This window comes from Brassica napus, chromosome A4 (genome assembly GCF_020379485.1).
Source record: "Brassica napus cultivar Da-Ae chromosome A4, Da-Ae, whole genome shotgun sequence".
Classification (NCBI taxonomy): domain Eukaryota; kingdom Viridiplantae; phylum Streptophyta; class Magnoliopsida; order Brassicales; family Brassicaceae; genus Brassica; species Brassica napus.
Window position 1 is genome coordinate 5,665,265 of NC_063437.1, and position 25,706 is coordinate 5,690,970.

General features: G+C 34.1%; 4 protein-coding genes across 7 annotated transcripts; all 4 read left to right on the forward strand.

The window, feature by feature from the left end:
• The first annotated feature begins 3,869 nt into the window (after positions 1-3,869).
• Positions 3,870-6,998, forward strand: LOC106430079 (probable magnesium transporter NIPA2). Of its 4 annotated transcripts, none has more exons than XM_013870859.3 (9): positions 3,870-4,047; positions 4,639-4,864; positions 4,949-5,005; positions 5,476-5,566; positions 5,666-5,826; positions 5,906-6,033; positions 6,112-6,249; positions 6,321-6,413; positions 6,496-6,998. In XM_013870859.3, the coding sequence occupies exons 2-9, from the start codon at positions 4,735-4,737 to the stop codon at positions 6,694-6,696; spliced, it is 999 nt and encodes a 332-aa protein (XP_013726313.2). In that variant the 5' UTR covers positions 3,870-4,047; positions 4,639-4,734; the 3' UTR covers positions 6,697-6,998. The 4 variants fall into 4 exon arrangements, with proteins under 4 accessions (XP_013726313.2, XP_022573743.2, XP_048634307.1 ...); XM_022718022.2 differs by lacking the exon at positions 3,870-4,047 and adding an exon at positions 4,178-4,213; XM_013870858.3 differs by lacking the exon at positions 3,870-4,047 and adding an exon at positions 4,386-4,529.
• A 6,865-nt stretch (positions 6,999-13,863) lies between these two features.
• LOC106430103 (auxin-responsive protein SAUR15-like) lies at positions 13,864-14,384 on the forward strand. Its single transcript, XM_013870879.3, has one exon. The coding sequence runs from the start codon at positions 13,942-13,944 to the stop codon at positions 14,215-14,217; it is 276 nt and encodes a 91-aa protein (XP_013726333.2). The 5' UTR covers positions 13,864-13,941; the 3' UTR covers positions 14,218-14,384.
• Positions 14,385-15,606: 1,222 nt separating this feature from the next.
• LOC125608269 (replication protein A 70 kDa DNA-binding subunit D-like) lies at positions 15,607-18,236 on the forward strand. Its single transcript, XM_048778351.1, has 10 exons — positions 15,607-15,840; positions 15,936-16,200; positions 16,278-16,374; positions 16,460-16,584; positions 16,675-16,759; positions 16,850-16,997; positions 17,076-17,272; positions 17,376-17,499; positions 17,589-17,804; positions 17,910-18,236. Exons 1-10 carry the CDS (start codon positions 15,688-15,690, stop codon positions 18,105-18,107), a joined length of 1,608 nt encoding a protein of 535 aa, XP_048634308.1. The 5' UTR covers positions 15,607-15,687; the 3' UTR covers positions 18,108-18,236.
• A 965-nt stretch (positions 18,237-19,201) lies between these two features.
• On the forward strand, positions 19,202-25,476 carry LOC125608138. The gene is made up of 12 exons (XM_048778084.1): positions 19,202-19,409; positions 19,509-19,664; positions 19,771-19,824; positions 19,920-20,003; positions 20,104-20,256; positions 20,348-20,484; positions 20,668-20,789; positions 20,858-21,837; positions 21,909-22,454; positions 22,559-22,646; positions 22,727-24,549; positions 24,640-25,476. The coding sequence occupies exons 1-12, from the start codon at positions 19,202-19,204 to the stop codon at positions 25,212-25,214; spliced, it is 4,926 nt and encodes a 1,641-aa protein (XP_048634041.1). The 3' UTR covers positions 25,215-25,476.
• The last annotated feature ends 230 nt before the right edge of the window (positions 25,477-25,706 follow it).

Genomic DNA, 25,706 nt, shown 5'->3' on the forward strand with positions numbered 1-25,706 from the left:
ACTGATTGTCTGGAAAAATCCCGCTAAAGCTTAGAAAACTTATGTTTCCAGCACGGATGAACTTCTCTTACAACATACATGAAGGTTCAATACCACAAGGCACTCAGATTCAAAGCCAATATAGCTCTTCTTTCACAAATATGTCAAATAATCTCGATTGTGCTGTGTGCCTCTCCAAGAAACACAAGGTAGATGAGGAGAAGTAGAAGAAGCAACAAAGCAAGATCAAGAAGACGAAGAAAAAATAATCAAGCATTGGGTTGAACTGTAGCTACAATAGCCTATGTACATGGTGTATTGTGTGGATTAGAAATCGGCCATATTTTTATTTCATATAGACATGTCTGATTCATGGAGATCTTTCATTATTATCTTTAGACCATTTCTAATGTATTTTGTTATTTTTCTATGAAATAAATAAATTCTATAATAGAAATGAAATTAATTCTAATATATTTTTAAAATAGCTATTTTCAAATATATAATCAAACATTCCTCTCTAAAAATCAATCTTTATTATAGAATAAAAAATAGAAATGGATCGGAATAATTTTGAGTCTAAGAAGAGTGTATTGAACCGTGGATTTTAAATGTTTGCATGGATTTAAGAAGATTTAGAGATTTAAAGTGGTTCAGAGTAAATCTCGTTGATATAGGTGGGATTTATAAATACAAAAAAAGAACTGGTGATTTTAATTGAGATCTCCTCTCAAATTTCAGAGTACTTTTATATCTATCAGTGGTATTTTGATTTTTTTACTTAAAAACGTGAAGAGTTGTTTTGTTGGTTTGGTAATTTCTTTGGTTGGGGATTTGATCTTGTCGATCAGAGCTTCTGTGCTTAATTTATCTGTTACTTTCTTTTGTTCTGTAAGTTTGGTTCTAAATTCAATATTAATGACAACCCTTTCTACAAAAAAAGGTACATCTTCGCGTTTTGGTTTTGGAATGATAGATCATTCGAAAAGACCTTTTTATGCTCTTAAAGCAAGTAAACGTAACTCTAGCTCTCCTCTGTTTTCTGTGGAAGGAAAGAATCAAAGCACTTATCTATTACCTTAGTTTTCATATTTGGAGCAAATAGTCTTAAGATGTACAAAAAAAAGTAGTCTCACAGAAGAATACTTTCTAAAGCTTTTGAGCGTTGATTCAGTCATTACATATCCCTGCAACAACAAAAAACAGTGATTCCATACATAAACACTTTCAGCTAATTAGAAAAAACTTCTAACAATAAACACATAGACCTGAATCAAATTGACATTAGCAAGCGTCCCCAGGAAACCTTCAGTTAACTTCATGCTTTAAGCTTTTAAACACTTCCCCACCACAAATTTTTTTAGCCTTCTTTGTTAATTCCATCAACATAAAACTGACAATAAATGAGTGATCTTAAATCTTATGTACGTTTTAACAACATCAAAAGCATCATATCTCCTCACAACAACAATTGTTGATCCAAGAATTCCTTTTATAAAGAGTGATAATCGTAGATATGGCATAGTGGTATTCGTATTGCAAAACTTAATTCAAATTTCACAAAAGCTCCATTATATACGGAAATGGGCAGTACAAACGAGACGACGCCACCTTGTCGGAAACCCAAATCGACATCAGTCCTGACTGTCGTGCTTGTGAGAGAAAAGTGCAGAGAGACATTGTCGACATTTCTAAATTAGGTGTACGAAGAGGAATTTACTCCAAGGAGAGACGTTGGTGGGCTCGTATCATTCAGGGATGTTTGGTTGTAATTTTCTCAAGCTAATCTTACATATTAAAACAGAAGTCACAATTTTGATTCATGTGTGATTTTTTTTAAAATGGACCATCATTAGAAATCAATCATCATTTATTTATAACTAATAACATAGCTTAATATAACACAACTAATATAACTATAACCCCTACAAAACCGGAATGGTAAACATGACCAATTTTTAATCCTTATTAAATGTAAAATCAATTTATAGATAGCCAGGATGTAAACCATTATCAAACCAGTCCGTGGACCAATACACTATCCTATTGTTATTATTCTGAACATGCAATTTTAATCAAATTTCGACTAACCCCTTAGACTAACGACAACACTATACCAAATGAGTTTAATTAATCACCATATGTATATTGCGTTTATAAAACAAATTTTATACACAAAATCTGAATTACAAACTAACTAATTGCACCGTAATATTTTACAGGCACAATATATTAGTGTTAAAAATTTGATGTTTTTAACAGTTTCCCAAAATTTTTTTATCTATTACCAATTTGATTTAGTTTTTAACAGTAGGTCCAATTTAATTTAAATTTTATAATTTAGAAATAAAAAAATATGTAAAATAATACTGTTACATAATTATGTTTTCAAAACAAAATATGTTACAAGAATACAAAATTTGAATTTTTATAATAATAATATCATAAATCACATAAACACAGGTATAATAGAGTTAGATAATACATAATACTAAACTATATTAATTTATTGATAAATTTTGTTGTATAAACTAAAATAATTTAGTATATAAAATAAAATCCGCACGGTTGTGCGGGTCGAGGTATAGTTTTTAATATTAATATTGGATCTTTCCAAATAACAGCTATAGAGGTGTGATTTCTATAACGATGGTTTTGCCTTAAAAATGAAGAAAATCTTGCATCGAATCCTCTTCATAGATTTCTCTTTTCAGATTTGTATTTCTTTGAATAACAGGAGATTTGATTTGGTTTTTATAAAGTACTAATTGAATAACAGCAGATTGCAAGTCATTTCTAATGACTTTACTTAAGTGTCATATTCAATAATACATGATTTGAGATTTTTTTTTTAAATCATTAGTTGAATAACATGAGATTTTGAAATAAAACTAAAACACTTTAAAATTCATAATTCAATACACCCCCTAAATGTTTTTTATTTTTATTTTTTACGTCGAAATGTCATTCTATTACTCAAACTTGAGGTGGTCTGCGTAATCAAACCGAAATAGAGCAACCAATAAAATGTAACTCTCTATGGAAGGATCTAGCAGTCTTAGCTAAAAAAATCTGAAATCTGATTGCGCACTCGTGGAACATGAATGATGTTGAAATTCGGGAAGCATATCTATAACGTCTCTATCCTCTCCAATTCTGTTGCAAAGCTTGACCAAACCTGAGGTTTCTTTATTATTGCGATCAGCTCATTACAGTCTGTCCTGAAGCTCTGGCATGTTGAATGTTGAAGCATATTCTCCATCGTCCATCGCAGTGCTTCTACTTTTGAATGCAATGCTGATTCACGTCGAGCGAAATTTCTTGTCCCTATAAGTTGAATGTTCTCACCACTGTCCATCCAGACCCATCTGTATCCACTAAAATGAGCAATGGATGTCCAAAATCCATCTATCAAGCAAATATTACCCAAGTTTATGACTTACAGTTCTTTAGTATTGTTATCTTGTATTACTGGTTGTACCACTTCGTTAGCATCAAATTAGACTTGGCATTCACTTTCTGGATGTCGAACTAGCTCCAAAGCATCTATCTTGTGGCTCGTGGGTTGGAGATAATGTTAATATAAGCATCATTTGCCTGATGATATCTATTGATATATCAATAGCCTCCATTTTTTTTTGGGATTAATATTTTAGTGTCGTAAGAATTTGCTATGCAAAGATTTTATGGAAACACACAATTTTATAAATGTTGTGGAAAATTCTGTTTGTCGGAATTGGTGTTTTTTTCTTTTCTTTCTTGAGTATAATCAGAGTAAACAAAAGTTCTGAATCAAAAAGACTAATACAGTTGAACAGAAGGACCTAAATGTAAAAGGTTGTAAGTAACTCTTATGTGTTATATAGTTGTTGTAATATAACGAGTGTTGTTTGGTTTGTTTCACATGCTCCCATAATTTTAGTTACCTTTTAGTATCTCAATCTGTCTCTCGTCAGATTCACCTCCACAAAAAAAAAACCCTAAATTTCACAAGTCATTTCAAAAGGAAAATCACAATTACGTGTGAGAATTGAGATTTTTGTGTGTTGGTGTAGGAAAATGAAAAAGGTGAGATGCGAAATCGAATATTCTATATTGCTACTTTGATATTTTTTGTTCCTCCCTAATGGTTAAAATCGCGTGTAAAAGTTTTGATTTAAGTCCTATTCTTGCCTCCGTTACTGAGAATATTTTTTTTTTAAATCGGAGGACAAGTAAATGTTAGTTTGATGTGGTGAGCAAATGTAACGTATAAAAAGCTAGTTTTTTTCTCCCATTCGTGTAGATTCATGAACAATCCGTGAACAGATCCTTAGATTTTCTGTTTCATAAGGCATCTTTTGATTTTTTTTTTTTTTTAGATTTGTCTCCTGCCTTGCTTCCATTTCTACGTTTTTTGTAATTATTCTATTTGTTGCCATTTGTCTGGTTATCAATTTTTTTCTGAAAATTTTATATTTTTCTTTATCAGAATATATAGTTTCATAAGATTTTCTCCTTTTTAGAACCTACTGTTCTATGATTGGTCAAGGCAATTGCTAAATATTTCTGTAATCGTTTCGGAATATATATATGAGTCTTGTGTTGATTCTTGATTATAAACATAGATTGCTTGAGTGGGACTACTCTCTTCTGATTCTTCTGTGTTTTTGTGTGTAGAGACAGTAAAGCTATCTGGGAGTGGAGCCTTCATCACTAAGAAACCTGAACTCATCTGAAATTTGTTTAAAAGCAAACTATAAAACATCATAAAAGATGGAGGAGATGTCACCTGATAATATACACGGGCTCATTTTAGCTGTGTCTTCCAGTATATTCATCGGTTCTAGCTTCATCATCAAGAAAAAAGGTCTCAAGAAGGCTGGTGTCAGCGGACCCAGAGCAGGTTCTGACTTATATACTCTTTCTCTTCAAAATTTACTCTTTATTTTGTGTAACTGATCTTTCTTCTTCTTCTTCTTGATCACAGGTGAAGGAGGGTATGGGTACTTATGTGAACCTTGGTGGTGGGCTGGGATGATAACTAGTAAGTTCTGATCAAAAATATCTAGCTAGACATGTTTATGAGTTTGATCAGAAGCAAATATGAGATTAACCTGTTGTGATCAGGAGGGTATGTATACTTTCATAAACCTTGGCGTTTGGGAAATCATCATACAAGGGTTTAGCCTGTTATCTAGAGATGTTTGAATGTTAATAGCTTTGACATAATTATTGATGCTGATCAAAGTTAAATATTGTGTGTGCTTGAGAATGTCTTTTATCTGATGATTAGTTAACATTTCTGGTTTCTGTTTATAACCATCTGAAAGTTTTGGTTGTATACTAAAACATCATGATTCCGTAAGACAGAACTTATGATAGCTTGGATGAGTAACATCATTAGATTGATCTGAACCACACATTTTGTAATAATCTGGTTCATTGTAAGCCGTTTCTCCTGGAATAAGGAGATAAGCATAGAGTAATATATGATTGTAACGATCTTAATTACAGTGATTGTTGGGGAGATAGCAAACTTTGCAGCTTATGCATTTGCACCTGCTATTCTTGTGACACCTTTGGGAGCGCTAAGTATCATTTTCAGGTATCTGGGTCTACTATGCTTAAGCTCTCTCTCTCTCTCTCCCGTTGTATTTTTCTTAAAACAACATAGCTTACTGAAAACAGAAACCGTGTTATGCAGTTCAGTGCTTGCACATTTTATTTTGCAAGAGAAGTTGCATATGTTTGGTATACTTGGCTGCGTCCTCTGTGTTGTTGGATCCACAACGATTGTCCTACATGCACCCCACGAGCAGGACATTGAATCAGTCAAGCAAGTATGGTACCTTGCTACCGAACCAGGTATACAAAAAAGTTGTCAAACAGCATAGATTCTCGAATTAGACTGAAACATGTTATATTGTTTGAATGTGTTGACCAGGCTTCCTTGCGTACTCTGCTGTGGTGATAGTTGTGGTACTTGCTCTAATCTTCTACTACGAGCCGCGTTATGGGAAGACGCATATGATAGTATACGTTGGGATTTGCTCATTAATGGGTTCGCTTACTGTAAGTTTCTATCTATTTCTTGAGCCATCTAGTAGTTTTTTTTTTAATGTAAATGTCTCTCTCTCTCTCTCTTGTTAGGTGATGAGTGTTAAAGCTGTGGCCATCGCCATAAAGCTGACGTTTTCCGGGATGAACCAGTTCAAGTACTTCCACGCATGGATCTTCATCATAGTAGTGACCATATGTTGCCTTTTGCAAATCAACTACTTGAACAAGGTAACAACAACAACAAGATCCAACATTGTTCCCAAAAAAAAAAACACTTAAGTTTGTTTTCATCTTTGCAGGCTCTGGATAATTTCAACACCGCAGTCATATCTCCAGTGTACTACGTTATGTTTACAACATTCACCATCTTAGCTAGTATGATCATGTTCAAGGTAAAGATGCTGAACTGATCATATACTACAAGACTATTATTTGTATATAAGGACACCATCATCATTTGTTAATGGTTTCCAGGACTGGGCTTCTCAGAGCGGATTGCAAATTGCCACCGAGCTATGTGGCTTTGTGACCATTTTATCAGGAACATTTCTTCTCCACAAGACAAAAGACATGGGAAACAGTGCCAGCATACGTGGCGCCACGTCCCAGTCCCCTAGAGAGACTCCTGTGTTTATCAACTCAGGTTCCACTCGCAGTTCAAATTCCAATCTTTAGCCTTTTGATTCTACAATCCTACGGCTAAGATGGTAGATCATCTGATGCCTTTGAACGAGGCAACATAAGTAACAAAAGGCCTCAAAGAGAGCTTTTTTGAAAGAAAAAAATGAAAAACAGAGGAAATGGGTTTGAAAGGTATACTCTGTTTTTGAGGAGGGGAAGGTTTAGAGAAAAAAATTGTTAGAGACAATATTTGATTGATTGCTTAACGTTCTTTTTATCTAAATTTGTTTCTCATATGAGATATATGAAGTTTGGCAACACAGAATTCTTAACAGTTTCATTTTTTTCTTGTCATACTCTTCATTGTTGGCATACGAATAATCAAAAACTGCTTCTGTAACCAAACGAATTTTTTGTAACCAAGAAATTTCGAGCCTAGACCAAAGCAGTTTAATTTGTACGAGAGAACCATGATTTAATCTATTCTCCCAGTGGGCTTTACTCAACAACAGAAGTCAAACCAACACTATGTCTTTAAGCCTTCAGCTGCAACGGCTAGCTTCTGGGAAAACGATAGAAAGCATACGGATTTTTGCCCCTTCCACTATTCAGCTGAACAACCGTTTTGATGCTCTTATGGACACGGGCTACTGAATTGTCACTGACAGCTATAACACCTTTAAGATAGATTGTTCAAGATCTCTTCTCTTATGCTATATAAACAAATGTGATAGTAATAATGTTTGGTAAGTTGAATAGACATAACGTTTCAACATAACGTTTTCTCTAGCTACATCTTTGTTATTCAAGTTGATTTGCTTTATCTTTCATGGTATCAGTTAGGGCTGTTCAATATGGTAAAACCGAACCGTACCGAACCGAACCAAACCGAAATAGACAATATGGTTTGGTTTTGGTATATACTATATAAACCGAATAGATATAATTTTATAAAAAACCGTAGGATTTGGATATGATTTAGTATATAACCGATTAAATCGAATAAACCGAACAAAACTGATTAAAAGTAGAAACATGTAAATATGTATCTATTTTATAACAATACATGAAAATCTATTTGTTATATAAGTTAAATTTGTGTTAATAACTATTACCATAATGTTATAGTAATAAAGAACCTTATATAATTTGTAAAACACTTGAACTATAATTAAATAACAATACATCGCAATTCAGACATCTTATTTTCTAAGTCTTTTTTTTTATCTTTTTGCTTTATTTTAGTATTCACTAAATTAATATGAAGATGATAAATTTGATGGAAAATAATTAATGGAAAATTTTCGCAACTTTTTTCTTATCTATAAACAAACAGAGCATGACTTTAATGAAAACTAAATATGGAAGTGTGGAAAAACTTTTCTTTCATGTTTCTGTTTTGTTTCATATTTTTATTTTCAAAATTTCAGGCTCTGATTTTAATATTTTATTTGATGGTAGAAGCATTTTTACGTTTTTATTCATTTATTTGAACAAGTAATATATTTTAAATAAATGACTGTGTTGACAATATGACTCTAAAATTCATTTTATATGATCTCAAACTAAATAATTATGTTTTTTGGTATAAAATCGAATAAACCGAAAACCGATGGTATATAAACCGAACCGAAGTAAATATGGATTTAGAATGGTAGTTATATTTTACTAGCCGAAATACCGAAAACCGAAAAAAAACGAACCTAAACCGAACCGATATCTGGATTGAACACCCCTAGTCAGTCAGAACCATGGAAAGGAATCATGATCTGCTACTTTGCTGTGCACTTTTGATTAATAAAATTGTCACTTGGATATGTTATATATGTTCCCAGAAATCTTGGTCTTAAAGCAAGATAAGTTAGTTGGAATATAATGTGATAATCTCTTAGTTCATTAAATCTAGTTCTCCATAAGAGCTATAAGCATTTTTAGACTCACTATCATTATGCCAAAGAAAAAGTGTCTCTCTCTGAATGCTGATCATTCATCATGCATGTTCCTTCAGAGTTTCAGCTAGCCGACATCTTGAAAAAGTCTATGGCTCAACAGATACAAACTTGACGTTGATTTCTATGCACTCCGAATTTACAGGGAAACGTAGGAGACAAGCCAATATTAAAATCTATTACCCCCAATTGGATTTAAGAATATGAAGAAAAAGCCATTGGGCCTCACACAGCAACAGAAACCCAACCAACACGTTGTCTCTAGGCCTTCAGCTGCAATGGCCACCATGACTGAAAGTACGCTTTGCAGCAGCTTCAGGAAAACGACAAGAAAAACTAACATATGCTGCACCTCCCACAATCCAGCTGAACAACTGTTTTGATGCTCTCATGGATAAGGACTACTGAGCTGTCACTAACAGCTTTGACACCTCTAGTATTGTTCTATATCTCTTCTCTTATGCTATATAAACAAGAATTACGTAATGATGTTCGGTAAGTTAAAAAGACATAATGTTTTCTCAGACTACATCTTTGTTATTCAAGTTTTTTCTCTTTCAAGTACATTGCTTTATCTTTCATATTTTAGTTTCCCTCTGTCTCTGGTGCTTGAACTTGAAACCTTGCCGACTCTTTCATTTTGGGTGGCTATGATAAACCGCAGTCCAACTATTACAGCAGGGGCAGGTCTTGAAACAAGAACAATATCCACAACCATGTACATCTTTCTCTCTAGCTTTCATGGATGATGTGACTCTTTCGAAAGCTCAAAAAGAAAATTGGTGAGAACACTTATGAAGAAAAGGATAAAACCCAAATATCCATAGTGAGTTGAGAGATTAGTTTAGTGAGTTGTAGTCTACAACTTGGAGATAAAATGCACATGGCAATGCTTTATGAAGAAGTTTTTAATGCCATTTTCCGAACAATAGACCGGACAAAAGACCTAATAAAAGGCAACTTTTCTGTTCTGGTGGTGATCATCATCTTCCGTAGTGGAGATGTGACTGAAGAGAAACAGACAAGTGAAGATGGGACATGAGAGTTGGGTCGATTTAATTAATTAATAATGTGAAAACAAAATTGACTTCACTTTCCCTAACTAAACAAACTTCCACGACTCTTCTCTACCTTTTGCCATGTGGTCTTCTTCTTTCACTCTTTTGGAGTTATCAGTAATTCATGATACTCGCCTAAATACATCTTTATATCTTCTTTTGACCTCTCCACAAAAAAATCAAAAGGGTCTCGAGATGAGACGGGTGCCCATAATAAGTAGTACCCCGTACGTACTTTGGCCCGACCAGTTTCGTGAAACGGAAAAATCATTATTTATATCTGTCTCTTGGATAGATATTTCGAGATTTTTTTTTTCTTTTGGATTCTAAGATATTTCTAATGAGATATTAACGTGTATTACAAGTGTTTTAAGTTGCATATTATGGGAGGGGAACAAACGGGTACAAGAAACTGACATACTTAACGCGTTTCAGTGACTTGCTCTCCGGAACGGTTGAAAAATGCTTATGAATAGTGTTTGCCCTAGTGTGTTACTTAGCTCTAGGCAAAAAAACCGGAACTGAACCCGAAATATTCAAAACCAAAACCGGACCAAAAACCGAACAGGTATCTGAATATCCGAAAACAAGTTTCGGTTTCATTTCATCAACCCCACGCGAATCCAGGTAGGACAAGAAGAGTGAGAACTTTGTTACCACTAGACCATGTTATATTTTATGCTCTCTTATATTATAAACTAGGTGTCTTGCAGTAAAAAAATTTAAAATATTTTTAACAGATAAATATAAATTATATTTTAAAATAAAATATTATTAATATTGTAATTTTTTTCGTATCAATATTTTAATATAAATTTGATTTAATTAAACATAAAAGTTATATTTAAGAATATGCATGTATATATTTGAAATTATAATCTTAGATAGATTTTTCTATCTACTTATTTTAATTAAATATATTAAATAAATTTTTAAAGGTTAAGTAATTACCAAAAAATTAAAAATTAAACAATGTTTATAAAATTGTAGATATATAAGAAAATAATGATTTTACGATTCAATTTTTATAATTTTCTTAAAAAATGTATACATTTTTGAAAAATTTAGTAATAAAATTGTATAATTTAAAAATATATAATTAAATTATATTTCGAAATTTATAATACCATATTTGAATATATTTATTTTAATGATAATTTATGAGTTATTCCCATATTCTAAAAAAAATTTCAAAAATATAAATTGACATTAAATGTAATATATGAGTTATTACCATATTTTAAAAAGTTTACCAAAAATATAAATTAACATTAAATGTAATTGTCCATGTCATATTAAGCTATAAGACATGTCATCAATTTTAGTAGTCATGTCATATTTGTTTTGTGAAATTGATTGTAGAAAGGACATGTGGCAAAATCACTTCGCAAATATAGTCTAAAAGATATATATAATATTTCTATATTAAAACACAGTACATACTTATAAATTAACACCTTAGTGATTTGAACTCCAGCTAGATTGACGAATTTATAAATGTTTAACCACTAGACCATTAGATTAACATGTTAACTAATATATTATATATATATATATATATATATTTGATTCAGATATTAAGCGGGTACCTGGAACCGATCCGAAACCGAACTGAAATCTCATAAATACTTATTGGGTATAAGAATGATCTACCCGAAACCGAACCGAATACCCGAATGCTCAGGGCTAGTGTTACTCGTGTCATCATTCAGATTCAATAGATTTACCCAAGTCGACATCCTATAGCCAATGTAAAGATAAAAATTATATCACTACAAGAAAAATGACTTTTATTAGCGGACGAAAAACGCTATCTATCAATACGATAGCGGTTTATGAAGCGCTGTATCATCGCCCGTCATAATAGGTCAAGCACTTTAGATAACGGTTTTTTGCGATGCTATCTTATTGTCATATATTATAGCGTTTTTTTGTATGCAATTAAAGAGTCTTTAATAGCATGAATTTTTTGTTATTATTTACTTTTAAATTTATTTATTTTAGAATTATTTATTTTAGAATTATTTTTTATTTAATTATTTAAAAATAAAAACTTAATTAAAATTTAAAATTATTCATAGAATCAAATTTTCTTTATTACTTAAATTTATCTATAATGAAATTGGTTTACAAAAATACAAAAAAAAATCTAATTAAATAATAAACCAACAAACTAAATAAACCAAAAACTAAACCAGGCTTTAACCTAATTACTAACTAAACACACCACCACTTCATTGTCTTCTTCATCTACCGGCCGCACCACCACCTTCGTCTTCGTGTTTTTCCAGCCATGATTCTTCTTCTTCATCCTCGGATTTGAGAGGCAAGTTGCAGAGAGGAGGCAAACGTCACATCCATCTAGACCTAATCTCGTCGCCTCCTCACCAACTCGCCGTCAGCTTCCTCTTCCTGAATCTGAAGCCGTCATCTTCCTCCTCTAGCCGCCATACCTGCCTTGCCTTGCTTCCTCCATCCCTAAAACAAATAATACAGTTCAAAACAGAGAGAGAGAGAGAGAGAGAGAGAGAGAGAGAGAGAGAGAGAGAGAGAGAGAGAGAGAGAGAGAGAGATATGAGTTCTAACCGTGGTTGTGTGGTGGTGGTGATGCTTGGACGGCGAACGAACGGTCGTGTGGTGGTGGTTGTGATGCTGGGACGGCGAAAACAAACGGGTGGTTGTGGTGGTGGTGATTGAGGAAGATAGAGATCCAAAGAATTAAAAAAGATATGAGATCAGATTTAGATCTGTAACAAAAAGAGAGAGAGAGAGAAAGAGAGAGAGAGATAACGTGAGACAAGAAGAAAGAGATTGAGATATGAGATGTGTGATTTCTAGCCATAGGATCAAAAATATTCAGTGGTTAAGATTGCTATCCTTGTGCTTAAGATATTGACCAATGAGAAAGAAGAAAAAAGATAAACCAAACATATGTGTGGCCATTGGATTGAAATCAATCAAAGGCCAAAATTAATCCATTAAAAACTGTTTTCATTTAATATAATAATTAAGTTAAATATTTATATATAATTTTGACCAAAAAATATATATAATTAATGTAATTATAGTTTGGTTCAATGTTTCAAATAATAGACTGAAAATTTTAATATTATTTATAAGTTATGATTTACTTTAAATGTAAAATGAAATTAGTTTAAAGGTTTAAAATACAAGAGTATAGTAAATAAAATTAGTTTAAAGGTTTAAAATTTAAACATATTAATTTTTAAAAATGTATGCTCAAAGTTTGGTGTCTAACTTTGAGAATATTAGATTTGTGATTTATGATTTAGTTTAATAACTAAATGCGTATATTGAAGGTTTGAGGTTTATTATGATATATAAGATTTGAGTATATAAGGTTTAGAGTTCAAGGTTAAGACTTTAAGTTAAAATTCGAAAATAAATTTGAATTAATTTGAAGAATTAAGTTTAAGTTTGATTTTTTTTTGAATTTAGATTTTAGATTTAAAGTTATGAGTTTAGAATAAAGGTTTGAGTATAGGGTTTGGGGGTTAAAGGTTTAAGGTATTGGGATTTAAGATTAATTATTGAAAAAGAAATAGTTTTTGAATTTATATTTAATATTTGAGGTTAAATTTAAGATTTGATATCAAAATAGTTAGATTTTGAAGTTATGTTTAAAGTTTAGGGTTTAGAGATTTAAAAAGTCAAAGATAGCGTTTTTAATAATGCGCTATTTAAAATACGCTAGCATAGCGTTTTTAAATATATAATTCTATCATAGCGGTTCTAAATATACAAACGCTATCTAAAACTAACGGGTATGTCAACCATAGCAGAAAGGCAAAAAACGTTATCCTTCACTGCTATCAAAGCCCATTTTTCTTGTAGTGTATGTACATGTTAAGATGCATAGCCACGTTACAACAAATTCTATTACTTGCTATTAATGTTTTTAGTTTATTTAATGTGCACCATTCATCCGTTAAGTCGACGTAGCCAATGTAGCCATTGACCACATGCACGTAGCCATGTAGGACACATACTACCTCTCAACACCCCAACATTAATTAAGCTTTAGCTTTCTATTGTCCAAATGCTTAACTAATCTGTTTGCCAAAACAATGTCCTTGTAGGTCACACACACTACTCATGAAATACAAGTTGTTATTATTAAAAACTTTCTAACTTAGCCAATATATATAGACCCACATTTCCCTCTAGCTCACAAACCAAACTCAAACCTTCTCTCATCAAACAAGATCAAATTAACTTTACCTAAGCCATTAATTCAGAGCTTTTTTCTTTGTTTCTAGCTAATACTAGATATGGCATTCTTGAGGAGTCTTTTTGATACTAAGCAAATAATTCGTCAGTCTCTTACTACTGAATCATCAACACCGAAAGGTTTCTTAGCTGTCTACGTTGGAGAAAATCTGAAGAAGAAGAGATTTTTTGTTCCGGTTTACTACCTGAGCAAACCATCTTTCCAAGCTTTGCTGAGGAAAGCAGAAGAAGAGTTTGGCTTTGATCATCCAACCGGTGGTTTAAGCTTACCATGCGATGAAGCTTTCTTCTTCACTCTTACTTCTCAGATTCGTTAGGCCTACACAATAATCAAGCTGTTTAGGAGGAATACACATTGTAAATAAACTACACTTTAATATTTTGAAGTTGTGGATATATGTACCTATACTGAAATAAGAAGAAGAATTCAGCATAGTTAAAAATAAAGGTCAATGAGAGTATTGTGCTTTCGATGTCCATACTCTATTAACTCCATGTTTTAGTCTTTTAGATGCAGTGAGATTATACAAACGCGTTTTGTTTTCTTTTAGATGCAGTGAGATTATACAAACGCGTTTTGTATAAGCCATATTATGCAATAATTAGATACTGGGTTCTCTCTTATTTTCATGAAGGTGAGAACGTTAAAGACAATATAAGCTTCTGAGAAATTCCAAGTTTAATTCGAAAACTGTAACTTTTAAAGTATAATTATTTTACCCTTTTTAACAACCTATCATTTTTTGTCCCGAAAAAACTTATCTTTTAATCATAAAAGATAATCTATATGCGGCACTCTCATGAACGTTCTTTTTTTTTTCAAGATAATTCTTTGGTCCGAACCAACTCGACCTATTTGATCCTACGGTTTGTACACTCAGAGCAGCTTCAACGGTGTGAGACCATGAGAGTTTCTAAAAAAAGTATTAAATATTATAATTATTTGGTTTTATGTTTTTTTTTTAAATCAGTAAAAACAATATTTTTCCTCATGTGTTGACATCTGTCTATTAATTATCTAGACATGTTCTTAAAGGTCTAACACAAGAACTTTTGGTATTTTTTTTCCTGATTTTGTTATTATTTTCTCTAACTTTTGGCATTTTTTTTCCCGATTTTGTTATTATCTATACTATTAAAGCAGGATCCTTTTTCATAATTACCTTAGGGGCATCTCCTTTTTTAGTGTTTCCTTACATTTCAAAGATTAAAAAAGGGTAAATGCGTGAATTACGTACAACACGTTTTTTTCTGAGTTTTTAATATGGCCCAACCTTGATTGTTAGCCCAATCGAAATTCTCCTTACACTTTTGTCTAAATGGCCCACGGCAAGCACATATTAGGAAGATATGTAACAAATATTTAAAATCTTAACTATATAAATCCTCTTACGATTTTCCCTTTTGTGAATCACAATATACTAGCTTGCCCATGAAGCTAACGATTTATCCTTTAATGAATCAGAATATACTAGCTTGCCCATGAAGCATACGTAATAACTACCCAAATATTTGTTTCATTTAATTCGTTTATGTTAAAAAAGATTTTTAAACCAACAGAATTGTAAATATTGTTAAGATATGTAAACAACCAGACATTAACGATCTCTAAATATATTTTCTTGATCAATACTCTAACTGTTTCCTATAGAGAACTAAGAATATACGAGAGATATTTTTTTACCAGACATTTAGAACCATCGATTAACCTACTGCTATATAAACACCTACAACATGCCTAAGCTTTCTCACATTTACTCACAACTACATTCGCAATCAAAAAAAAAATGTCTACCGCAATGGCAATGAAAGTGACCCCTTTGAAAGATGTGAAACCCTACAAAAGTGGCTGGAAAGTACATGTGAAGGTTCTGCACTCTTGGAAGCAGTACAACCCAGTGCACGGGGACACCCTCGAGATGGTGCTATCCGATGAAGCTGTGAGTGTTCTAATAAGTAGTTGGTTATTTGTTGTTTAGCGTAATATGTAGCTTTACGTTTGTTCACTAACTTTTTTTTTTTCAACCTGAACTAGGGATGTAAAATACATGCCTCTTGCAAGCGAACTTACATGGAGAGTAAAGGCCGCCTTCTTCCTGTTGGAGCATGGAGGCACATCCAGAATTTCACCCTCAGTCCTTCAACTGGCATGTACCGAGCAACCGATCATCCCTTCAAAATGAGCATCATTCAGAATACGGCAATCACAAGGTCTCCTCTGATCAACGAAGACATGTTTCTGAGCTTGGTGGACTTCCAGACTGTTTTGGGTGGATCACTCAAAACATGTTTTCTCATTGGTAATTATTTGCGCATTCTTCTAATTTGTTTTACTCTCGTGGCCTCTGTATATTTATTGATGTTTTTTTTTTTCCAGATGTGATTGGTCAAGTTGTGGACTTGGGAGATCTTGAAACTATTCAAGTCTCAGGCAAGCCAAGGATGAAAATAGAGTTTACCCTTCGCGACATGAAGTTTGTATTCCTGAACAAATTTTTTTTTATTGAGATACTCAAGTTAAATTGGTGCTGCTGATGTTTTTCTTTATATTAATCATAGTGATGCTCGTGTTCCCTGCTGTCTGTGGGGTAAATTTGCGGAGATCCTCTACGAGGGGTGTAGTAAAGACGAAGAAGGGAAGCCCATTTGTCTAATAAGGTTTGCAAAGATCGGGAGATTTAGAGGTATAAGTTTATTTCAATATAGTAATGACTTTATAATAAAGTTTGTAAGGAACGTCTTATAATATTTATTTACTTTGAAAAAATCTTCAGGTGAACTCCAAATCACCAATGCTTTTGAGGCATCACTGCTCTTGATTAATCCTGACATAGCAGAAACTGCAGCTTTCAAACAAATGTAGGGTTTCATTACTTTAATAATACTTACTGTCTATACATGTAATTCTGGAGTACTCTTTTATCTTATTTGGTTATAACACTTTGTTAGGTTTGTTGATGAGGTTAAACCCCTCGCCATTTGTGAGGGTCGTGATGAGATACTTGATTTGGAAGAGGTGAAAAGTATCCAAGACAAGCGTGACAAATGGATGCTCTTTCCCAAGAGAACCATCCATGGACTTCTTGAATCCACTCAGGTGAGCCTTCATTTTTTATTGAGGTTCTTTGTTTCTTATAGTGATTCAATTATATTTTAAAACTACCTAATTTACTAGGTGGAGAAGTGCTTGGTCGAGTGCGAAGTCTATGCTATTGACTCGGATTGGGGATGGTATTACTTTGGTTGCTGCACATGCAACAAAAAGGTAGTGAAAGTGGGAACTTTAGTTAAGACAATTCATGGAAAGGAGGTCACTACACATCTCTGGTGGTGTGAGGTGTGCAAAGAGAATGTTTCAAGTGTGTCACCAAGGTGAGAAATTTAAAACATTTTTATATTCAAACCGCATGTATTTGACTCATTCCTAATCAGTCTCTCATTTACGCAATTTTGCTTACTGATGTTTTGATTGTAGGTTTAAGCTCCATTTGATTGTTAAGGATGACACAGGAGAAACAAAACTGATGTTACTTGACCAAATTGCCAAGGGAATGATTGTCGAATCGGCTGCGACTCTTTTGAATGGATCATTTGATGAGGTATGCTTTACATAGTGTATATTTTGAGTTATTTTCGAGATACTTGAATTATTTCTAATATATTCTGATTTGGTCTTTTTGTCATCTAGCTTGAGGATCCTACAGATTTACCTGACGCCATCCTATCTGTTGTTGGAAAGACTTTCACCTTTGGAATTTCTGTGGAAAAGGAACATGTTTTGTATGGATCTGAGATTTACAAGGTTGGAAAAATCTACCGTCAAAGCCAAATTGTTTTCAATGAGTCAGCCAATGTTGAGAGTTCTGAGTCTGATCAAGATCTAGCTCTTACAAGTGGAGAAGAGGTTTGACTGTATTCTTATATTCAGTGATGTGCAGTATTATTAATTTTAATGCATTTGTTGTATTAATACTGAGACTTGCTAAAGTTTATGTTTCTTATTTTTCAGAACTCTGTCAATCTCCTTGACAATGAAGAACACATTGAATGTTTGTCCACACCATCCACCACACCATCCACGAAGAGAAAGGGAGCATGGTCAGACCCTCCACGCGATATCACTTCGACTTCAAAGAACCTTCGCTTAAAAACTATCAAGGTGGAGAAGATGAGTGATTTGGATCTTGAAGCAGGCAAGAAGACCTAAATCTGCGAGGCTGAAGTTTATGTTTTTTTTTGTTTGGTTTTATTTGTTTTCTTATTTCTGAAGCAATTTCATGTTTTGGTTTTTTTTTTAATAATTGTTTGGTTTTGGTTTTTTATTAATGGTTATGTTTTTGGTTAAACTTATTATAATAAAGTATGCTTCAGATAATTTCTTTGCCTTTTTTCCTTTAATTTTTAAATTTCTATATTTATTATATAGCATTGCTTGCTGTCTAACCTAACTATCGCAATCGACTATGTTCCCTATGTACCAATATCAGTTACATAACTAACCTCCAAAAATCTATGTATTGCAATCCACTGTGTTCCCTAACTACCAATCAGTTTCATACCTATAATGCATTTGCTATGGTTTTAAGAATGGGCTTACTTTATCGTGTGGAGTTCTTCTATTTGGGCGTATCTATGAGGGAGATTCCATTGTTCCCATGTCCAAATCATCAACTGATTGGTAGCACCTTAAGTAAACCGATGAAGCTGGAAGATCAAAGTTGATGATGGTTAGGAATTATTTTTTATGAATTGTTAAAAAAAAAACGCCTTATACTCACAAAGGTAATTCAATATTTATAGTTTATTTTGTAACCATAACTAATAAAGACAATAAATAAACTTGCAAGGGCAATCCAGTAACAAGATTGTATCCTATATTCCCTAACTAATTATTCTTCAATCTTAACAATAGAATAACGCAGAGTCTATTTTATTTCAGAGAACGATGAAAGATACAACCAAAAAGACAGTACCAACTGGATCTACCATTAAGAGAGAACAGAGTACAAAAAACAATGAAACTATTGCTCCAACCGAGAATTCAGCTATCTTGTGTAAGTCATCCTTAGCCTATGTTTTTAAAGATATTGGATTTGTGTCTTTTGAATTCAGCCCAAGCGTACTCACATCTTCAAATTCATACTTGACAAAGCACAAGCAAACATCGTGTCTACTCAAAGCACTATCAATTCAGCCCAAGCGTACTCACAGATACCACCCATTACGTTAAGTTCACGCTCAGTAGCTCAACGTCTTTGTTATAAGAGGAAGAGAACAACCAATTCCATTGAAGGAGAACTAATGGTGTTATCTGATATTACCAATCAAGTTCCTTCTGGAACCACACAGACACGACAATCTTATCTAACTGCAACGCATGATGAGAGAACTATAGCGAATACAAGAATTCATTCAACGACTACGCCTACCGGATCTAAAAAAGATTACCAAGTCAAAGGAAACCCATGTGAATCTGCTAAGAGGCTAAGAAAGAACGATTCTTTCTCATGTAAGTCCTATGCTATTTCAGTGCTTTGAGTGACTACGTGTTGTATTGCTCTTGGCAGTTTATTTGTTCTTAAATTGTCGTTCTGATGTGATTGTCCAGCCCGTTCTAACCTTCACACACCACCAACTTCTTTTCCTACAAGCTCTATACCTCTATCTGATACGACCAATGTCAGTCCTTCTGTAAGGACACAGACACAACAAGAGGTTCTACCATCTACGTTTGAATCATCTAAGTCCAGATTAACAGCTAAAGGTGATTATTATTTGTGTAAATCTGTTTATTTTTCTGATAAACCTTGGGAAGTTATCAAGATCATAACATTATTACTGCATAATTTATAAAATCTGTTTGTTTTCAGAAAAAGGAAAAGGAAAAGCTGTTGCCTCAGGAAAAAAAGCAAAAACAGTACATGGTATGTAGTTTATGTTATCTAGGGCGTATTGAATTCAAGGAATATGTTTACATTGTTTTGAGGAATTTATACATCCGTCTTGCTTTATTTTATAGCAACAGAAACAGAAGGAGTTGGCCTTCATGTTGATGGATACTCGAGTGAAGAAAATGATGACTCTATATATCATGATTACGAGGGTAATCAATACGCACGAATCCTATCGATAGTTTAATGTTCTTTAATGTTAAAAAATTCAGAATAGCGAAAGAACTTAACATGGAATTTTTAAAATAAAAGGTGCATATGAAGTCGAAGGAGAACAACATTATGATTGCAGCAGTGAAGAAAGTGACATGGAGTCTGAATCAAATGTGGATTTTGACATGTTCTCAAAAGAATCAGACACAGTTGGACCCTCCAAAAGGAAAACTTCTTCGAAGGGGAAAAACAGTAGGCAAAATTTTTATTTTAAAGTTTAATTCGTTATATTGACTGTGCTTGCCTATAATTTACCAATTAGTTTGGTTCATGTTTTTTCCAGAGGCAGTATACATCGACGAAGGTGATGCAACCCATAAATGTGAGCATTGTGGGGCTATAATGTGGTATGGTGAGCGCATAAACAGGAAGAGATCTACCCGTAAACCTAAATTTTCACTGTGTTGTGGGCACGGTCAGGTACAGCTGCCACTGTTAAAAGAATCCCCAGCCATATTGAAAAGATTTTTGACAGAGGATGATGAAATGAGTCGATATTTTCGTGAGAATATTAGAGTTATCAACATGGTTTTCTCATTTACATCTCTTGGTGGGAAAGTGGACCGCTCTGTTAAAAAAGGTATTGGCCCTCAAATGTTTCAGCTTCAAGGAGAGAACTACCATTTGATGGGTAGTCTAAAGCCACCAAACGGTGAACCCAAGTTTGGTCAGCTTTATATTGTTGACACAGAAAATGAGATAGGCAATCGATCTGGTATTATCGGGTAATTTTTTGATTCTTAGTTTAACCAGTTTGCGATATGATTTTCCACCATAAATGAGTTTGAACTAATCTGGACGACCTCGTGTTTATATTTTTTCTCAGGAAATACAAGAAATCAACTGAAAAAGCAAGGAAAGAAGAACTTAGGAAAAAAGTTATACAGGCACTAACGGCTATGCTAGACGAGTGCAACCCCTATGTCCATCAATTTAGATCAGCACGTGATCGATTTGACACTAATCCTGACCAGACATTTCATATGCGTATCATTAGTAGTCGAGAGAAAGATGGAAGAACATATGATACTCCTACCGCATCTGAAGTAGCTGCACTAATTCCTGGAGATTTCAATTTGGACATGGATAAAAGAGATATTGTTTTGCAAGAGAAACAGACGGGATGGCTTAAGAGGATTAGTGAAATTCACCCTGCTTATCTGGCTCTTCAATATCCTCTAATCTTTACTTATGGTGAAGATGGGTTCAGACTTGGGATTCAAAAGAGGGAAACGGAGGCAACAGCAAAGCTAAAGAGGAAGGCACTCAGCATGAGACAATGGTATGCGTTTCGTTTACAAGAAAGAGAGAATGAGTGTCATACTCTTCTCCATTCGAGGAGATTGTTTCAGCAATTTTTGGTCGATGGTTATACAACAATTGAGGCGAACAGGCTGTTTTATCTTAGAATGAACCAGAAAAGTCTCAGATCGGACAGCTATGACTCTATCCAACAAGCTGAAAACTCTGGCAAAACAGATATGCATGAGCAAGGGAGTCGATTTGTGCTACCAGCATCGTTTACGGGAGGAGCAAGATACATGAAGAATATGTATTTAGATGCCATGGCGATCTGTAAATATTTTGGGTTTCCTGATTACTTTATAACATTTACGTGCAATCCTAAATGGCCGGAGATCACCAGGCATCTACAACCCAGAAAGCTTAGTGCTGAAGATAGGCCAGAGATTCTCTCCAGAATCTTTAAAATCAAATTGGAATCTCTCATGACAGATTTAACAGATAAACAACTTTTGGGGAAGACATCTTCGGGTGAGTTATTCAGTACAATTTCACCATTCCTGTTTTTGGTCTGAAATTTATCAGTCTATTTTTTTTTTCAGCAATGTATACGATTGAGTTCCAGAAACGTGGCCTACCCCATGCACACATTCTGTTATTCATGCATCCTAATTCCAAGATTAGAACAAACGATGACATTGACAAAATCATCTCAGCCGAAATTCCAGATAAAGAAAAAGAGCCAGAGCTTTATGAAGTGGTTAAGGACATGATGATCCATGGTCCTTGTGGAGCTGTTAATGTGAACTCTCCGTGCATGGAAAATGGGCAATGTTCAAAGCAGTATCCTAAGACACATGTTGAAAAAACATTTGTGAACAAGGAAGGATTTCCAGTTTATAGAAGAAGGAAAGAGGGGAATGGATTTATAGAGAAAAAAGGATTCAAGTGTGACAACACCCATGTCATCCCTTATAACAAGGAGTTGTCTCTTCGTTATCGAGCTCACATTAATGTGGAATGGTGCAATCAGAATGGTGCTGTAAAATACTTATTCAAGTATATTAATAAAGGGCAGGATCGTGTTACTGTTGCTGTTGAACCTCCGGATAATGGTTCGTCGAAAGAAAATAGTTCTGTGCCAGCAGGTGATTAACGTGCATTAGAAGTTATTATTTAACTGCTGTGAGTAGTGTGTATTTTTCGACGACATTGTATCCTCTACTAACGGATTTGCTTTAATGTTTTTCAGATGTGACTGCGCCTAATTCTGAGACTTGCACAAATACAGCTTCAAAAGAAGAGAATAAAAATGAGATCAAAGACTTTTTTAACTGCAGGTGCAAATTTTCTCGACTCTGTTAATGCTTATATTTTGATTTTTGAAATATTTAAAAGTAAACATCTATGACTAATTTATTTACAGATATGTATCTGCAAGTGAAGGTGGATGGAGGATCTTTCAGTTCCCAATACATTATAGATCAACTCCAGTTGAGAGAATACAATTCCACCTACCAGGAAAACAGATCATTGTTTTTAAGGATGATGACACATACGAAAAAGTGACCAGCCGAAAGCTCATTGAAAATACTATGTTTATGGGCTGGTTCGAATTGTGCAAGGTTAGTGAAGTTGCTCGGACTCTGACTTTAGCTGAGATTCCAACAATGTTTACTTGGAATAAAAAGGAGAAGAAGTTTCATGATAGAAAGAAAGGATTTAGTATTGGGAGAATCAATTATGCACCACGTAAGATAGAAGAAGCTTACTACATGCGTGTCTTGCTAAACATTGTTAAAGGTCCGTTTGAGGATAAGGACATAAGAACTTTCAACGGTTTTGTTTATGAAACATATAAAGAGACATGTTTTGCAAGAGGGCTACTTGAAGATGATCAAGAATATATTGATGAGCTTGTGAGGACAAGTTTTACTGGTTCGGCATCATACATGCGCCATGCATTTGTGATCATGTTAATGTCTGGTACTTTGTCAAAGCCTGAAGAGGTGTGGGAGAAAACTTGGGAATTCCTTTCTGAGGACATTCAATATAAACGAAGACAGCAACTGCATCGACCAGGTAATATATGTTCTTATTTGAGTCTGATTGCGTCGATTCGGTTACTAAAATACCACTTAAACGATTTTGAACTTGTGACACATGCAGATCTTTGTTTGTCGGATGAAGAAAAAAAAGAAGCAGCCCTTATAGAGATCGAAAAGATTTTAAAAAGTAATGGAACTTCATTGGCTAACTGGACCTCTATGCCACAGCCAATCCCAGACATCATTAATGAAAACGTGCTGATTATGGATGAGCTCAGTTACAACCGGGAGGAGTTAAAAGCTGATCATGATCGTGACTTTCCAAAACTCACTGATGAGCAAAGGAAAATCTATGATGAGATTACCGATGCTGTTTTTACTAAGAAAGGAGGTGTGTTTTTTGTTTATGGGTTTGGTGGAACTGGAAAAACCTTCTTGTGGAAGCTGCTTTCTGCTGCTATCAGAATGAGGGGTGAAATCTGTCTGAATGTGGCATCAAGTGGAATAGCTTCTCTATTGCTACCAGGAGGAAGAACAGCACATTCTAGATTCGGGATTCCTATAAACCCAGATGAGTTTTCTTATTGCAATCTGGTACCAGGAACTGATCAGGCGGATTTGGTGAAAGCAGCCTCTCTTATCATCTGGGACGAAGCTCCAATGATGAGTAAGCACTGTTTTGAATCTTTGGATAGAAGCATGGCAGATATCATTGGAAACAAAGATAACAGACCATTTGCCGGGAAAGTAGTTGTCTTGGGTGGAGATTTTAGACAAGTACTGCCAGTTATTCACGGAGCTGGAAGGCCGGAAATAGTTATGGAGTCACTTAATTCTTCTTATCTCTGGAAGCATGTAAAAGTTTTAGAGCTAACAAAGAACATGAGGCTGATGTCAAATGATCTCACACCTGAAGATGCAAAAGAATTACAAGAGTTTTCGCAGTGGATTTTAGATGTTGGAGATGGAAAAATTGGTGATGGAAACGATGGCGAAGCTCTAATCACTATTCCAGATGAGTTTTTGATTCTTGATGCTGATGATCCAATAGATTCTATAAGCAAAGCGGTGTATGGGGATGCTGTTTCTTTACTGCAGCATAGAGAACCTAAGTTTTTTCAAGAAAGAGCAATACTTTGTCCTACTAATGAAGATGTGAACATGATTAATCAGCATATGTTGGACAAGCTGCCAGGTTCGTTTGTAGATATGTTTTTGTTTAGATTACTGACTTCTCAATGAACGATTTGTTTGTTATAAATTAAAATTTTCGTTGTCAATGCAGGTGAGGAAAAGTTCTATTTGAGCTCTGATTCTATAGACTCTTCAGACAGGTTTTCAAAGAATGACCAAGCTCTTACTCCAGATTTTCTGAACAAAATCAAGGCATCTGGTTTACCTAACCATAGTCTCAGATTGAAGATAGGGTGTCCTGTGATGTTGCTTAGAAACATTGATCCTATAGGGGGACTAATGAACGGTACTAGACTCCAGATTACAGAAATGTATGACTTCATGATACAGGCTAAAGTCATTACAGGGGAAAAGGTCGGTCACACTGTTTTTCTTCCTAGACTCTCAATAACACCTTCTGATAAAAAACTGCCGTTCAAGATGAGGAGGAGACAACTACCTATTGCTGTGGCATTTGCTATAACAATCAATAAAAGCCAAGGTCAATCACTTTCGGAGGTTGGTTTGTTTCTACCGAGACCTGTTTTCTCTCATGGGCAGCTATATGTGGCTATTTCTAGAGTGACTTCTAAAAAAGGACTGAAGATTTTGATTGTCGACCCTGAAGGCAAGCCTCAGCGTCAAACAATGAATGTGGTATTCAAAGAGATATTCTCGAATCTTTGATTTTCGTTTTGCATTTGTTTCTCAGGACAAGTTATACTACTTCCAATTTGATACTGCTATTTATTTACTTTTAAGCAAAACAATTTGTTTCAAATGAGTTTTTTACATTAAGGATATTGTAGGAATTTGAACAATTCAAACAGTCCATCAAACAGACAAAAAAAACACCACAATTCAATCAGCATTCATCAAACAATCTCCGGTTTTTATCCTAACTACCAGTATCAGTTCGCAATCTAATCTATACAATTTGATCCTTCTAAAATGCACTTACTTATTGGTTCGCACCAGATTGACCCTATGTATTTGTCCCATGGTCCTTCAGCTGAATTAATCTGTGTCTTCAACTTTTAACTGCACGACCAGGTCAAGAATTGTTAAACTTTTTAGTCAGCGGACTCAAATATAAAACACCTAAAGTTTCTCATGTATGTCCCATGTCAATAAATCTGTAACTAATCAACCTATATTTATATGTAAGTTACACTTTTG

Excerpts from the sequence above, each read along its gene's own strand:
- LOC106430079 (XM_013870859.3), top strand. The coding sequence starts at position 4,735 with ATGGAGGAGATGTCACCTGATAATATACACGGGCTCATTTTAGCTGTG. Across the intron at positions 5,006-5,475 it reads GTGGGCTGGGATGATAACTA|TGATTGTTGGGGAGATAGCA; the intron begins GTAAGTTCTGAT and ends TCTTAATTACAG. Across the intron at positions 6,414-6,495 it reads CTAGTATGATCATGTTCAAG|GACTGGGCTTCTCAGAGCGG; the intron begins GTAAAGATGCTG and ends AATGGTTTCCAG.
- LOC106430103 (XM_013870879.3), top strand. The coding sequence starts at position 13,942 with ATGGCATTCTTGAGGAGTCTTTTTGATACTAAGCAAATAATTCGTCAG.
- LOC125608138 (XM_048778084.1), top strand. The coding sequence starts at position 19,202 with ATGGTGTTATCTGATATTACCAATCAAGTTCCTTCTGGAACCACACAG. Across the intron at positions 21,838-21,908 it reads TTTGGGGAAGACATCTTCGG|CAATGTATACGATTGAGTTC; the intron begins GTGAGTTATTCA and ends TTTTTTTTTCAG. Across the intron at positions 22,647-22,726 it reads AAAGACTTTTTTAACTGCAG|TTACAGATATGTATCTGCAA; the intron begins GTGCAAATTTTC and ends TGACTAATTTAT.
- LOC125608269 (XM_048778351.1), top strand. The coding sequence starts at position 15,688 with ATGTCTACCGCAATGGCAATGAAAGTGACCCCTTTGAAAGATGTGAAA. Across the intron at positions 16,375-16,459 it reads TTTACCCTTCGCGACATGAA|TGATGCTCGTGTTCCCTGCT; the intron begins GTTTGTATTCCT and ends TATTAATCATAG. Across the intron at positions 16,585-16,674 it reads AAAGATCGGGAGATTTAGAG|GTGAACTCCAAATCACCAAT; the intron begins GTATAAGTTTAT and ends AAAAATCTTCAG.